At 36.1% G+C, this 16,835-nt stretch overlaps 1 protein-coding gene across 1 annotated transcript; it reads right to left on the bottom strand.

The window, feature by feature from the left end:
* Positions 1 to 6,889: 6,889 nt before the first annotated feature.
* LOC124888793 lies at positions 6,890 to 11,857 on the bottom strand. The gene is made up of 3 exons (XM_047400086.1): positions 11,798 to 11,857; positions 8,012 to 8,352; positions 6,890 to 7,193 (listed from the first exon to the last, which is right to left on the bottom strand). Exons 1-3 carry the CDS (start codon positions 11,855 to 11,857, stop codon positions 6,890 to 6,892), a joined length of 705 nt encoding a protein of 234 aa, XP_047256042.1.
* Between the last annotated feature and the right edge of the window lie 4,978 nt (positions 11,858 to 16,835).

Raw genomic sequence — 16,835 nt, 5'->3', positions numbered from 1 at the left:
AGAATTTTCATCCTAATAGTGGATCGAGAGTACAGGGTACTCAGTCCCAAGTATGTGTGACCTGTCCATTTAGGTAATACCCTCTATGTAATTCATACGAGAAGAACCATCCAGGGAGATGTCAGTATGGTACTCTTGTGTGTTATACTTGTGGGCAGTCGGGTCATTTCAAGAGGGACTGCCCCACTGTTAGAGAAAATATTGGGGGCGCTAAGTCCCAAGCTAAATCCACAGCACCACCACCACCTAAGGGTACCACTTTAGCATTTGGGGGTGGTCACAACTGATTATATGCTCTATCTAACTGCCAGGATGCTGAGGCTTCGCCAGATATTGTGACGGGTATATTACAAATTTTCTCGTGTAATGTGTATGTGTTGCTTGATCTAGGGTCTACCTTTTCTTATGTGACCCCATATATGGCTTTTAGTTTTGGTTTTGAGCCTGAAATCATTTCGGAATATTTCTTTATTTTGACTCTTATTGGTGATGCTATTGTGGCTAGGAGGGTGTATAGAAATTATGTTGTTTGTCTATAATCGTGATACTATGGCAGATCTTGTATATCTTGATATGATTGACTTTGATGCCATTTTGTGAATGGATTGGCTCCATTCGTGTTATACCATGTTAGACTGTAGAATCCAAAAAGTTACTTTCTCCTTTCCAAATAAGCCAGTGATAGAATGGAGGGTATTCCTTAGAACCTAGGGGGAAGTTCATATCTTATCTTAGAGCCTGAAAACTTATATCAAAGCATTATTTGTAATATATTATTCGAGTCAAGGATTCCAGTACTAAAAGCCCTTCCCTCTAGCCTGTCCCTGTAGTTAATGAATTCCCAAAAATTTTCCCTAATGATCTCCCGAGGATACCACCTGATAGGGAGATAGATTTTGGTATTAACTTGTTGCCAGACACTTATCCTATTTCTACTTCACCATACATAATAGCTCCTGCAGAACTGGAAAGGTTGAAAGAACAGTTAAAGCATCTTCTTGACTAGGGCTTTACTCGCCCTAGTGTTTCTCACTGGGGTGTACATGCACTCTTTGTGGGTAAGAAAAATGGCTCCCTCCGTATGTGTATAGACTATCGTCAGCTAAATAAGGTCACTGTTAAAATTAAATACTCTCTTCCTAGAATTAATGACCTTTTTGACCAACTTTAGGGTGCCAAATGTTTCTCAAAAATAGACCTCCATTTGGGTTATCATAAGCCGAAGGTTAGAGAGGTTGATATTCCCAAAACAACTTTCCAAACCCGGTATAGACATTATGAATTCCTAGTTATGTCCTTCGAACTAACTAATGCCCCTACAGCTTTTATGGACCTAATAAATAGGGTGTTTCATCAATTTCTAGATCTGTTTGTCATAGTTTTTATTGATGACATCTTGGTTTACTCTAAGAATGAGGAAGATTATGCCAATTATCTCTAGGCCGTCCTTCAGACCCTGAGTGATCATGAGTTGTAAGCCAAGTTTTCTAAGTGTGAATTTTGGCTTAGTATTATTTCTTTAATGGGGCATATTATTTCTAGTGAAGGGATTAAGGTTGACCCCCAAAAGGTTGATGTAGTGAGAAAATGGCCCAGACCCACGACTCCAATCGATATTCGGAGCTTCTTGGGTTTGGCAGGGTATTATAAAAGGTTTATAGATAGTTTTTCTTCCATATCTTCTTCACTTACTAAATTGACTCAGAAGAAAGTAAAATTCTTATGGTCCAACTCTTGTGAGAATAGTTTTGAGAAACTGAAAGATAAGTTGACTACTGTGCCAATTTTGACCCTTCCTGAGGGTACAAAAGGTTTTGTTGTGTACTGCGATGAGTCCCGGGTGGGCCTTGGGTGTGTGCTTATACAGCATAGTAAAGGGGTGGCTTATGCATCTAGGTAGTTAAAGGTGCACGAAAAGAATTATCCTACCCATGACTTAGAGTTAGTAGTTGTGGTGTTTGCACTTAAGATATGGCGGCATTATCTTTTGTGGTGCATGTATATATATTCATTGATCACAAAAGTTTGCAGTATGTTTTTTTGTAAAAAGAACTAAATCTCAAGCAGGTCGTACGTTGGAATTGTTGAAAGATTATGACATGAGCCTGCACTATCATCTGGGCAAGGCCAGTATGGTGGCCGATGCCCTTATCAAGTTGTCAATGGGCATTCTTTCACATGTTGAGGAAGGACAGAAGAGATGGTGAAAGATAATCACCTTTTTATAAATTTGGGAGTTCGATTTCTAGATTTTGAAGATGGGGGAGTAATTGTTCATGAGATAGAAAAGTCCTCTATATGTGCAGAAGTTAAGGAAAAGCAGGTTGAAGACCCTATTTTGATGCAGATTAATAAAGATGTCGGTCAGCAGAAGGTGATGGCATTTAAGATTGAAGGTGATGAGATTTTAAGATATCAGGATAGGCTATGTGTGCCGAACGTGGATGGATTACAAGAGAGAATGCTTGACAAAGCTCACACTTTGAGGTATGTTGTTCACCCAGGCTTTACAAAAATGTATCATGACCTTAAGGTTATTTGCTAGTGGAATAATAAGAAAAGAGATGTTGCTAATTTTGTTTCTAAGTGTTACAATTGTCAACAAGACAAGGTAGAGTATTTGAGACTAAGAGGAACTTCTCAAGAGATAGCTTTGCCTGTGTGGAAATAGGAGATGATTAATATGGACTTCATTACAGGGCTTCCAAAGTCCCGAAACCAATATGACTCTATTTGGGAAATTATAGACCGAATGACCAAGTCCGCTCATTTTCTTCCAATACAGATGAATTATTTGAGGGATGACTATGACAAACTATACATTCGAGAGATAGTCTATTTGCATGGTGCTCCTGCGTCCATTATATCAGACCGAGGAATATAATTTTCTTCACAGTTTTGGCAGTCCTTCCAAAAGGATTTAAGCATCCAAGTGAACCTGAGTACTGCTTTCCACCCTCAGACTGATGGGCAAGCTGAACGCACCATTCAGACCCTTGAGGATATGTTGAGGGCCTGTGTGATTAATTTCAAAGATAGTTAGGTAGATCATTTGTCGTTGATAAAATTTGCCTACAATAATAGCTATCATTCCAGTATTCAAATGGCTCCTTTGGAAGCACTTTATAGGAGGAGATGTAGGTCACCAATTGGGTGGTATGAGGTGGGTGAAACTCAGTTGTTTGGTCTTTACCTTGTTCATTAGGCAATGGAGAAGGTGAAGGTCATTAGAGAGTAACTTAATACTGGTCAAAGTCACCAAAATTCTTATGCCGATGTTAGAAGGAGATATTTAGAATTTGAGGTTGATGATTGGGTTTTCCTAAAGGTCTCCCCCATGAAGGGGGTCATGAGAATTGGAAGGAAAGGGAAGATTAGTCCTTATTATATAGGACCATATCAGATTATGAGAAGGATAGATGGGGTTGATTATGAGTTAGATTTGCCCGCAAGTCTGGCTTCCGTACATCCAATATTCCATATGTCCATGTTGAGAAAGTGCATTAGATATCATTCCCTAGTGTTGCATATAGAGGAGATCAGTGTGAAAGACTCGTTGTCATATGAGGGATAACCCATTGCCATTTTAGATCGCCAAGTTCGGAAGCTAAGAAGTACGGAGATAGCTTGGTTAAGGTGTTGTGGAAGAATCAAAAAGGGGAGAAAGATACTTGGGAGTCAGAGTATGATATGCAAACTAGATACCCAAACCTTTTTGAGATGGTGGATGGTGACATAGAAGGTATAAATCATTTACTAATCTCTTTATTGTTTCCTTAATGTTCTTGAAATCATGCCTGCCTGTGTTCTGAGCTATCATTCAAGGATGAATGATCCCAAGAGGGGAATAATGTAATCTCGACTTGATACCATACTCAGTAGCATGCTTAAAGAGCTAACAACCTAAGATTTTTTTAAGTACTTAAAAGGACTTAGTTATATTTTAAGCTTCTGAACTTCAATGATACTTAAATCAATCTTTCTAACCTCGATACGTAGATTTTTAAGTCAATTCATGTTCAGGGATATAAGGGGCATGTCTCAGGGAAGTTTCATAATTTTCAGGCGGGCATAAGGTCATGTTTGGATAACCAAAATAGTAGCACTCCACGATAAATGCCCGTGTCGCCCTCTCTATTTTGATGATATGGAGCATGCATCGGGCACTCCTTTCGGTGCTCCATAGCCCAGGTCACCTATTTCATAACGTGCTCTTGTGTTTTTCCATTTTTGGTTTCTGCATATTTGAGGACAATTAGGTCATTTACCTCACACAAAACCATCCAAAATACAAGATTGAAGCCCCCAAAGAGCATTTGTTGTATCATTATTCACTTTTCCTCTCCAAGAAAACCCTAAAGCCCCCAAAAATCAAGAATCAAGCTCTTAAGTCAAGATTTCCAAGAAACAAATCAAGATTCTAGTTCTATCCTTCGAACTAAGTAATCTAAGGTATGTGCAACTATCCTAAAACTCTATGGGCATAAGTTATTATTTTACTAAGATTTTGAAAGCATATCATGACGTTTATAATAGGGATTGAACAATTGTTTTGGATCGTCAAATTATGAAACCCTTTTTAAGGATATATATTGTTTTGGTCTTAAGGCCTTCCCTTAAAATTGGATTATGCTTGTGTATGTGTGTATGTGTGTGTGTGTGTGTATATATATATATATATATATATATATATATATATATATATATATGCATTTTAGGTCTTGAAACTCGAATTGAGAGAATGAATAATTAAACTCCCTCTCTTGTTATTGTGCTTCTTGATTTCACATGTTACGGGTTGTTCAATTACATATTGAGAAGAATGGGATAAATATTTTTACTATTGTTTAAGGATTTGATATTGGTTATGAATCAAAGAGAGGGTGTTTTCTTGTTTGTAAATATTAAAGATGATGATTGAAAGAAATGCAGGGGTTGCTACAAAGTAATTGACCACCACATGTTTAAGAATTAAAAGAGAATTTTTGCATAAGTTTTCATAAATTTTGAAATACAAATTAAATTGTACTGTTTAATTGATTTGGGTGGTCGAAATAACCTGTTTTGAATGAAAAGATTGTAATATGATACTGTATGGCTTGTACGACTTGCAAGTTTTGGCATGACGATACCAAATCAGACAAATGCCATAATAGACTCAGACCAGACTAGCCCACAAAAAGTTTTCAGACATTAGACTATTTTTCAAAAAGACGCGTGATTTAAAATATTAAAAATGGGCTTAAAGAGAGTTAGATGGTTACCGTAAGAAGATGTGAGTGTAAGGGCTCATCGTTGGAAATCAATTTTTGCTGATTTGGGTGATATGATTGGCTAACGCCAATGTATACTTATCCTTAAGACACTGGTATACTAGACTAGTATGTACATCCCTTATCCTTGCGGCAAACTTGGATGTGGAGGTCTTGGCCGAAGAGTTAATGGCGGACCCATATAGCCCATAGATACTATACTTGTAGGGTGTACCATCTATCCCAGAAGTACAATAAATAGTGGTTCATAATTTTAAACAAATGTTTCAAAGTCTTTTAAGTATCCCCATGTGTTTTCTTATACTGTATGTAAAAATATTTTATGAATTACTCTCATGTATGTTGTATAAAAGTATGCTATTTTAGATTTCTCTTCATACCGGTACATCTGTATTAACCCTTATATTTCAGGATCTGAGGATCTGTCCTGGGGTCCCGCTAAGCAGTAGATTGATCCTGTAAGAAGTCGCAGTTGGTGAGCCTCTCTTACTTCGGAGGCCTAGTTATGGAACATTGTTATTTTATATGGTTTATGGTTCGACTGGGGGCCTTGCCCCAGTTTTTAGATAGATATTATTTTTGTGTTATTAGAGATTTTGCAGACTAGTGTCATGAATCTTTAATTTTATGAACTTCATCTCGTACTTGTTCAGTTGAATTAAGAGATTGACCATGTTTCCATTTTGTTAAATTTCCGCATTTCTTTGTATTGTATAGACGTTGTGAATGATTACCAGACAGAAAAAGAGGTGTTCGGGCCTTCATGGTTTGGGATGCTCATGTGGCCTGGGCCTCGATTCAGGTTGTGACAGAGGTAGACCATGCAACTTGTACACATTATCCAAAAATGCTTGAGCCACAATTGAAGCAGTGTAAGGATTGCTCAAACACATAAAGTGAGCATACTTACTAAGTTTATCCACTACAACAAAAATGACAGGTTTGTTGAGGACTTTAGGTAGACCCTCAATGAATTATAAGTTTATGTCTTGCCATACTTTATCTGGGACAGGATGGGGTTGTAACATTCCAGTATCTCATATTTTCATCTTTACACTTCTAACAAATCTCACACTTTTTCACATGAGTGTAAATGTCCCTTTTCATCTACTTCCAATAGTACAGTTCATTGACTCTAAAGAGTGTTGCAGAGATACCTCAATGTCTCCCTAAAACACTATCATGTAAGCTATGTAGATTATCTTCCTTAAGAGAAGGACTGTCCCTAACAAGAATCTTCCCTCACCTATATAATACCCCATCTGTCAACATATAGAATGGGTAGGATAAGGGGTTATGCTGCAACTGGTGCACCAGTTGATATAAGTGACTATTAGAGGTATATGATGTCTCGACCCTCTATAAAAAGTCAAAAGCGATGGTAGTGGTTAGTAGGTGCAGTGTAAGGGATGTAGGATACCTGTATAGGTCATCTGCAGCTAAATTCTCCTTCCGATATTTGTAAACTATTGTGTAGTCATATCTCATCAACTTTCCAACCCATATGTTGACTTGGGTAGATATCCGCTGCTCCATGAGGTACTTAAGAGGTTGATGATGAGTCCTAATGATGAAATGACTCCCAATTAAGTATGGCCTCCACTTCTCAATGGCCTTCACAATTGCAAGCATCTCTTTTTATAAACTGGCAAGGACAAATAAGCATCACTCAAGGACTTGCTCATATAAGCCAAGGGGTGACTGTCTTGCATAAGAACAGCACCGATCCTACATCCAGAAGCATCCATCTCCACTACAAACTCTTTTAAAAAATCAGGTAAGGCCAGTACAGGGGTAGTACTTATTGCCAGTTTGAGAGCTTTAAATACAGCAGTAACGTAATCAGACCACTCCAACTTGTCCTTCTTTAAAAGTTCAGTTAAAGGTCTGGCCAACATCCCATAATTCTTCACAAACTGTCTGTAATACCCAGTCATTCCAAGAAAACTCCTGGGTTCCTTAATAAATTTAGGAGTAGGTCATTCCCTCATTATCGTGACCTTACAAGGGTCAGCTACTACTCCTTGTTGTGTAATAATATGACCCAAGTAATCAATATCAGTTTTAGAAAATGAACATTTACTGAGCTTGATGATAAGTTGTGTGCTTAAAACACTTTGAAAACCTATTGTATATGACTCAAATAGTCCTTCCAAGAGGATATACAGATTAGGATATCATCAAAAAACACCAATATGAACTTTCTTAGAAAAGAATAAAATATGGTATTCATCAAGCTCTGAAATGTAGAGGGGGCATTAGTCAATCCAAAGGGCATAACTACAAATTCATAATGCACATCATGAGACCTAAACGTTGTCTTCTCAATGTCTTGCTCATAAATTCTAATCTGGCGGTATCCCGACCTCAAATCAAATTTTGAGAAATATTTTGATCCTACTAATTTATCAAGTAACTCTTCTATAACAGGTATGGGAAATTTATCCTTCATAGTGTTAGCATTCAATTTCCTATAATCAATGCAAAGTCTCCGAGTGCATTCTTTCTTCCTAGCCATAACAATAGGGGAAAAAAGGGGACTTACACTTGGTCTTATAACCTTGGATTGCAATATTTCTCCTATCAACTTTGCAATCTCATTATTTTGAATTGCAGCATATCTATACGGCAAGACATTGATTGGAAGGGTGCCTTTCTTTAGAATAGTTTTGTGGTTGTGTCCCCTGTAAGGGGGTAATTTTATAGGAACCCTAAAGAGTAGTTCATATTATTTTAACAGTGTTTGTACTTCCTCTGGCATTTTTGCTTCCAATTTTTGCCCTTCATCCTCTTTAATGGTCTGAACAAAATCCATGGACATCAAGTTTATTTGTCCCGGCTTATTCAATATCTTCTGCATCTTGACATCTGCTATTACCTTAAGTGAACCGGGTTGACTGCCTCTTAAGTATATCTTTTTAGTTCCCATATGAAATTCCATTTTCAACTGACTAAAGTTCCACCTTATATCCCCCAATGTGATTAGCCAATGGATCCCCAATACTATATCAACCCCTCTCAAAAGAATAACCAGCATATCATCTCGAAGTCCACTCCCTACATTTTCCAGTGTACCTCTCTACTCATTAGTGAACTATGCACCTTACTACCATCTCGAACAACAACTACAAAAGGGATGAACATTACTTAATTTGCAACCTAATTTCTTAGCGATTGTCAGGTCCATGAAGTTATGTGTTGAGCCAGAATCTACAAGAACATGGATTATTTTAAGTTAGTAAGGACTCACAACTCTACATTGATGAGGTGAGAAATATCACTTAAGTTATGCATGTTACTGAGAAGGGAAGTGTAGAGTTGGCATCCTATAGGTCGAAGGATGTTGCTTAGGATTGGGTTGTTATGTGGAAGGATAGTAGGGGTGAGAATTTAGATCCTATGAGTTGGCAGGTATTTTAGGATGTATTTCTGGATAGGTTCTTTTCGCGTGAGATGAGAGAAGCTAAGATTGAGGAATTCATGAACCTGAGGCAGGGCTCAATGACAGTGAAGGAGTACTACCTTAAGTTCACCCAGTTATCTAAGTATGCTCCCAAGTTGATAGCTGACCATAGATCTAGTATGAGTAAGTTTGTTACTGGAGTTTCGAGTTTGGTAGTCAAGGAGTGTAGGACTGTCATGCTTATTGGGGATATGGATCTTGCTAGGCTGATGACTCATGCTCAACAGATTGAGGCAGGGAAGTTTATAGAGAGAGGGAGAGGGGAAATATAAAGGATAGAATCAGACAGTTTGAGTAAGGCCCAGTTATCCGACATGTGCAAAGTGTGGTAGAAACCATTCTGATGAGTGTTTGATGGGAAAGAGGGGTTGTTATAGATGTGGAAATTTGGGTCACATAATAAAAAAGTGTTCGTATGCAAAGCAAGAAAGCATGGATGTTTGTCCCCAAACTCAGGCTACTAGCACACCAGCTCCTCCAGGTCACCTAGTCCCTCCTCAGGTCGCATCATCCAGTACCAGTGACGGTCAGCACCAGAATCGATTCTATGCTTTACCATCCCGACAGGAGCAGGAGAGTTCACTAGATGTTGTTACTGTTATGATTCATGTCTTTAATTTTGATGTTTATGTGTTGTTATACCCTGAATCACATATCTTATGTGACTCCTTTGATTGTGGCAAATTTTGGGATAGATTCTAAAAAGCTCTCCAAGCCTTTACTAGTTTCCACAACAGTAGGTGAGTCAGTTGTTCCCAGATGAGTCTATAAGAAGTGTCCTATCACTATCCTGCATAAGATCATACTAGTAGACCTAATAGAGTTAGAAATAGTAGATTTCAATTTTATTCTAGGCATGGATTGGCTTCATTAGTGTTATGCATCAATAGATTTTTGCACCCAAATAGTGAAGTTTCAGTTTACTAATGAGGAAGTTTTTGAGTGGGAAGGTAGTTCTGAATCTCCTAAGAGTCATTTTATATCTTATCTTAAGGCCAAAAAGTTGATATCCAAAGAGTGCATTTATTATTTAATTCGAGTCAAAAACACTACATCTGAAGCTTCAACAATTCAATCAGTTCGTATAGTTAATGAGTTCCCTGAGGTTTTTCTTGAATATTTGCTAGTGGTACCTCCCGATAGGGAAATAGAATTCGATATTGATCTTCTTCCTGATACTCAGCCCAACTCCATCCCTCCATATTGTATGGCTCCAGCTGAGATTAAAGAGTTAAATGAACAGCTTAAAGACCTCTTAGATAAAGGTTTCATAAGGCCCAGTGTTTCTCCATGGGGCGCTCCAGTCCTATTAGTGTGCAAGAAAGATGGCTCTCTCCGAATATGCATCGACTACCGGCAGTTGAACAAAGTCACAATCAAGAACAAATATTCTCTTCCTGGAATTGATAACTTCTTCGACCAGCTTCAAGGTGAAAGTTATTTCTCTAAGATAGACCTCAGATCCGGCTATTATCAGCTTAGAGTAAGGGAATGTGATATTCCAAAGACAACCTTTAGAACCCGTTATGGTAACTTTGAATTTCTAGTCATGTCCTTTGGGCTAATGAATGCCCCAGCAGCTTTCATGAACTTGATGAACAGAGTGATCAAGCAGTACTTAGACATGTTTGTCATAGTCTTTATTAATGACATCTTTGTTTATTCCCGTAGTGAAGATAGCCATGCAGACCATCTCAGAATTGTGTTGCAAACTCTTAGAGACCATCAATTGTTCGCCAAATTCAGGAAGTGTGAATTTTGGCTAATATCATTAGTTTTCCTTGGCCATATTATTTCCAGTGATGGCATTAGAGTTCATCCTCAATGCAGACACGTGATTTTTGATCCTCCTCGAATTTTAACTTATTTGTCGATATTAAATATTTATATTTGGTCTGATATTATTTAAACTCTTATTTTATTTTATTTTTCATAATTTATAGTTAAAAAATAAATAACTAAACAAAATTATTTTAAGATATTTTATTTTATTTTATTCTAATTTAAAAAAATAATACAAAAATTTAAAAATATATTTCTTTTTAAATTTTAAATAAATAAGCTAGTAGTTTTAGTACTATATTAATTATATTTATTTTTGGCTATTTATAAACTTTTATTGTATTTTCTTAAATATAAAAATTAATTAGTTATTATTATATTATTTTTATTATTATTATTTTATTTTTATTTTTTTATTTTTTTAATATTATTATTTTCTATAATTTAAAAGAAAAAAATCAAAATTCAAAATCTCCCCCTTATCTGATTCTAACTGTTTCCCCAAAGTTTATGTTTTTAAGGACTTCCCCACCCCCAGAAAAAAGAAGGTACACTGTATTACATATTATCTGACAAAAAGAGTGAAAAACCAGAGAGCAAAAATCATAGAAAAAGAAAAGCAAAAGCAAAAAAATAAAGAAGAGAAAGAGTGGAGATTCAAAATTTCAAAATTTTTCTTGAGGATTCCGGTGACGACTTCGTGTTTGTTTTCAACTTAACACAGGTTTTATTTTGATCCTATGTAATTTATTGCATAAACTTTATTACGAATCAAAAATATAAATAAAGTAGTTTAAGTAATTTTCATATATTATTCATAATGTGTTGTTGATTTATTAGGTGAATGTATATGTTATGTTGTATATTAAATTACTGAGTGTTTATGTATATACTGCTAAGTTAAATTCAGAACAGAGAGGAATAGTAGAGAAAAGAAAAATGGGCATGTTACAATTCCACACACTGTTACTTGCATACTTACACTCACCGAAAACATACACTACACACACATAAATTACTGCAACATACACTGTTATACACAACACCACTACATTGTTTCCATCATCTTATCTACTGGAATTCACGCACTTACCAAAAATTGTGCACACACAGAAAAAATAGAAAACCAGTAAGAAAAATTTGATAAAAGAGGAAGTAAAAAAAATGAGAAAACAGTAAAAAACAAGAAAAATTGAGAGAGAGATCGGAAAGCCAATTGGAAAGGGAGAGAATTAGACGGAAAATGGGACTGTCGTCCCTCTTTTTCCATTTCCCTCACCAGAGCGCCGGCCCCTTCCCTCCGTTCTCCAGTCTGGCGAAGCCCAACCGGCACCACCATCCCTCTCACATCTCAGATGCCGAACCAACCACCAAAACTCCCTCCTATCGGAAAACTCTCCAAAACTGCTGCCAACCACCAGATCCGGCGCCTTCCCACACCCCTCCCTCTATACCGGATCCGCTAGCGAAACCCATTGCCGCCGGCAACGCCATCCTTCTCCCCATTTCCATCGCTGCCTTTCCTTCCCTTTTCCCCAACGTCTGGCGAAACACGCTACACCGCTGATCCCACCTCCCATCGCCGAAAAACATCCTAAAACTGTCGTCAACGCCGGCACCAACTAACAACCGGCCTCCCCTTTCTTTTCCCCTGTTATTAGAAATTCTGGCAAATTATTATCGGTAGTGCACACGAAACTGATGACCATCCTAACCCCACTCCCGTACTCCATTGTTCCGACCCAAATCAGCCACCAAATCATCCAAAACTAGTACTCAGAAGATGACTCCTCAATTTTTCGTTTCTTCGTGTTAGAATAAAACTTTGGGAATTTAAGTTATGTCATAATATACGATTTAGGTTATATTAATTTAGAAAAATAGATTTGATAAATCATATTTAAAATTAGTATAATATGATTATAATATGGTTAGTTGTGTATTTGCATTATTTTATTATTATTATTTTATTATTTTATATTATTTGGTCTCATTATTATTAACAAAGTTTAATAATTATTTATTAAATTAATTCACCGTTTTAAATGAATTTTTATTTTTATTTGTCATCATTAATAAAGTTTAATAGTTTTATTATTAATTAACTGCTTTAAATAAATTTTGCTTAAGATTTTTGTTAAGATTAATTATTTTAAATAAATAAAATTGATATGAGTTTATAAGTGACAAACCAAAGTTTTTAACGTTAGGTAAATTTTAGGCACGTTCAAAATATTTGGCTCAATTAAGAATGCGGCATACGCATCTTTTCGAGACATTTAAAATTCAAAGATGCAACAAATAGCTTTTAAAATTAATTTTCACCGATTTATTTAATATAAGAGAATAGACAAGTTTTAGTATAATAAAAATGAGCAATTTTAGGCCTACAAACATAATTTATCAAAATAGTTTAAGTCAAGTATAAGTTGATAAAACTAACCGTGCTAGAACCATGGGACTCGAGGGGTGCCTCACACCTTTCCCTCGGTCAAGAGAATTCCTTAACCGGCCTTCTATTTTCGCAGACCAACAAAGAATTATTTCCTTTTGACTAGGGATTCAGAAAGGTGACTTGGAACCCCATAACTCAATTTCAAGTGGCGACTCTGTAAACAAAAATAATCCCGATTTAAAATCATCACTTTAATTGTAAAAACCCTTCAACTCGACCCTTATGCGAAAAAGGGTTGTGACATCTCTGGCAACTCCCCTGGGGAACTATTAGAATTCGAGCTTTTTATATTGACTTTTACTTGCTTTAATAATTTCGATATTGTGTTTATTGGCCTTATGTGCTACTTGTCGCTCATTTACTGCTTTGATATTGTTGAACTGTATTTATAAATTATCTTGTCTTACGCACCCCCTCTGAGTCTCTAAAATAGGATAGAAGGAATGCAACGTATGCATCCTACTTTCTTTTTGAGATAGCCAAAGTGTCAAGGCACCTGGTGAAGGATTATTGTCACACATGTTAGGTGGGGTTCGGATCATCAACGAAGAGGGAGTAGCACTGCTATTGAACAAGTTGTCTCTCCCCAACTCAAGTGTCTGCTCGGGTAAGCCAGTCTAGACACCTATCCCAACTAGGCTAAACTTAGAAGAACTGAAAACTCAGAATCTGGTTATCCCTATTAGGTTCCGCTTTATTTTCATCATATGCATTTTGACTTAGCGAGACTCGGCACAGGGGTCGGGTCTGTCTAGGATAGGTGTCCCTTTTATAATGATCAATCTATGCATCTTACGTGCTCTTTGACATTTATTTGAAAGGCTATTTGATTGTTGACCGGCTTTTAGGAATCTTTGAAATGCAAGATATTATATTATCTTCAAATTTAGCGAATCATTTTTTTCAAAGAAAATTTTTATTTTTAAAAGAAAGAATTTTTTTTAAATATATAGTAACATAGTTTTACAATCTTTATGAACTACAAGGGTCTGATTCTCACTCTTTAGTGAGATACGTAGGAAATCCTACTCGATGATACGATCTTGTATTAAAAATTATATATATATTTATTCACAATTTATTGAAGGATATTTTTGAAAAAATAATAAAATGATTATTTTCATGAGTATTATTATCTTTATCTTATTTTCTTTTTATCTTCAAAATTAATTTTAATACAGATCCTCGTAGCCTGAACCTTTAGGGATCATGAGACGAGTTTTTATAAAGTAATAAAACATGTAAGCATATATCTTTACAGTCCTGAACTTTTAGGGGTTATGAGGCTGAAATTTTTTTTGTACAACTTCATACATAAAACAATCATTTGTTTTATTTATTTTTGAGTCATTCTATTTTTTTTCTTTTATTTTGAAGTGTACTTAGGATGTATTTTTTTCTTCCAAACACATGGTCAAAATTGTCTAGAGGTCTGTTGTTGTAAATCTTCGATAGAGTCGGTATAAATAAGTGCTCTCTTTTAAAAAATAGAAATAAAATATTGTCATTCATGTTTTTCTCAATTTTTATTTTTGAATAAAATTATTTGCATCTAAGTCCAATTTAGTGGTCACATTAACGAGTCAAGTTAAAAATGTCAAATTAATTAATTAAGTTCTGCCTAAGTCTAGACATTTCCTAATATTGTCTCCCTATCCATAGGAATAACATGTCTCCTCCAATTCATGAAAAGTGTCAAAAGTGGAAGAGGGATGAGAGTATACCACTTCAGGTTATGGATTGCACCCATTTGCAGCTTTGGCTGTAGTGGAACAAAATGGATACATTCGATTAAGATGAGATACATAAGTATTTGAGTTTTTTGACAAGTATCATGACAATCAACTCTAGTAGGGAGGTGATTGATGTATTGCTGACTTTCTGGGGCCCGACGAACAATGTATTTCACTTTTTAGATTTTGAGTTGATTTCGACTTTAGAAGAGATAGCGGCCTATGTTGGATATGGGGATATGCATCGGAAAAAACTTATAGCCCCAAGATTCATCTCGATAAATAGGTTCTGCAAACTCATGAACATACAAAACTTACAAGAAAATCAATGATAAAAGGTTGGGTCTCTTTGCAGTTTTTGTATGACAGATATGGAAGGAAAAAGGGCTTTGATAAGTACGATAAAAAACTCTTCAACAAGGAAAGTTTTGAAGCTTGGAAAGTTCATAGACGATTTGCATTTATGGTAGTCTTTTTAGGCACTATGGTCTTCCCGAGGAGAGAGAAAAAAATTAATATTTATTTAGCTGGAGTGGTACATATTCTGATTAAAAAAGATTACACTATGGTACCAATGATCTTGGTCAATATTTACCGTGCTCTGACCGTTTTTCAAAAAGGAAAAGGTTTTTTAAGAAATGTAATATCTTACTATAGATATGGATCGTAGAGCATCTTTATCAACATCCTACGGTGGTGAGATTTGTTCCTGTACGATTCAATCACATCAAGGATTATGAGGAAAGGATAGTGAAATATAAGTGCCTAGAAGGAATTAAAGATTGGGATAAGCTTTTTCGTTCTCTAACGGCAGATAAAATCACTTGGAATCTCCCTTGGTTCCCTTGGAAGCAAGTCATACATAGTTCTGTCATTCGGACGTTCTTGTTATTAATAGGTATTAGGGGTGTTCAATCGTATGTTCCATTAAGGGTCCTACGTCAGCTAGGCAGACGTCAAGTAATTCCTATAATGAAAAATATGGTTGAGTTTATATTTGAGTTCAGACTAGAGATTCTACTTCTGGAGGGATTGGCCAAGTAGATTTAGGATGGTTGTCATCTCATAGGAATTGAAATAATGGTCATAGAGTGTGAGAAGAGAGAAGTACATCCAGACTACCATGAATGGTTTGAAAAACAGCCAAATCCACTAGTCAAACCAAAAAAATTAGTTAAGGGACCCATAGATCAAGAAGATGCGATCAGGATAGGGATTGAGAGAGCTATATGAGAACATCATAAGGCCAACCAAGCTTTGAGAGAAGAATTAGAACATACCAGGGAAAAAATAAAAGAAAAAACAAAGGGAATTTGCTGAAGAGAAAGCTAAGTCAGCGAATATTAAGGTCGCACTTCGGGGACAAATCAAATTGGTTACCACTAGGGGGTCACATGTTGCAGAACTTGCCGCATCTCACTGCCAGCAATTGCAGGAAGTTGAAAAGAATATGTAAGAAGAATTTGATCGAGAGAGATCTCAGTGGATACGTGAAAGAGGGATATTGCGAGAACAGCTGGAGGTTACTTCTGCTCGTGAACAGCGTGCAAGAGAGATAATTGATTCCCAAGACCGACAGGCCCAAGAATAGGATCAGGCCTTAAGTTCCCTTTGAGGTAAGGTCCACCGTGCAGCATAGGATACCTCCAAAATGGGTTTAGACTACCAACAGTTGGATCACAAAGAATTTTTAGCACAAGTACCAGCTTTCGCCCAGCATCTCACCACTTAATTGGAGGACATATACTTGGGTTTGGGAGGTCATATTAAGCCAAAATCTCCTTAATTGCGCATGTTGAAGTTATGACAATCACTTGAAGACCTGGAGACAATGGATTTTAGCTGGATGGATGGATAGTTGTTTTCTTTGTCACAGTTTTTCGGTTTCAGTTTTAGAACTTCTTGTTTAGATGATATGTTTTTTAGTTAATCTTATTTGTTTAAGTTTAGTTTTATTTATCAGATATCATTTAGTAGGTTTTATCTTAGGAGTTGTGTCATTCGTCTTGTCGTATTTGTATTTAAAAATTATGGAATATAATGAAGTTGGCAATTTATCTCTATATATGTTACATATATTTTACTCACTTACTTTATTTATATATATAAAAAAATAACATATATATATA

Source organism: Capsicum annuum, chromosome 11, assembly GCF_002878395.1.
Source record: "Capsicum annuum cultivar UCD-10X-F1 chromosome 11, UCD10Xv1.1, whole genome shotgun sequence".
In the NCBI taxonomy this organism is placed as follows: Eukaryota; Viridiplantae; Streptophyta; class Magnoliopsida; order Solanales; family Solanaceae; genus Capsicum; species Capsicum annuum.
This window is presented reverse-complemented; position numbering and strand designations above follow the sequence as displayed.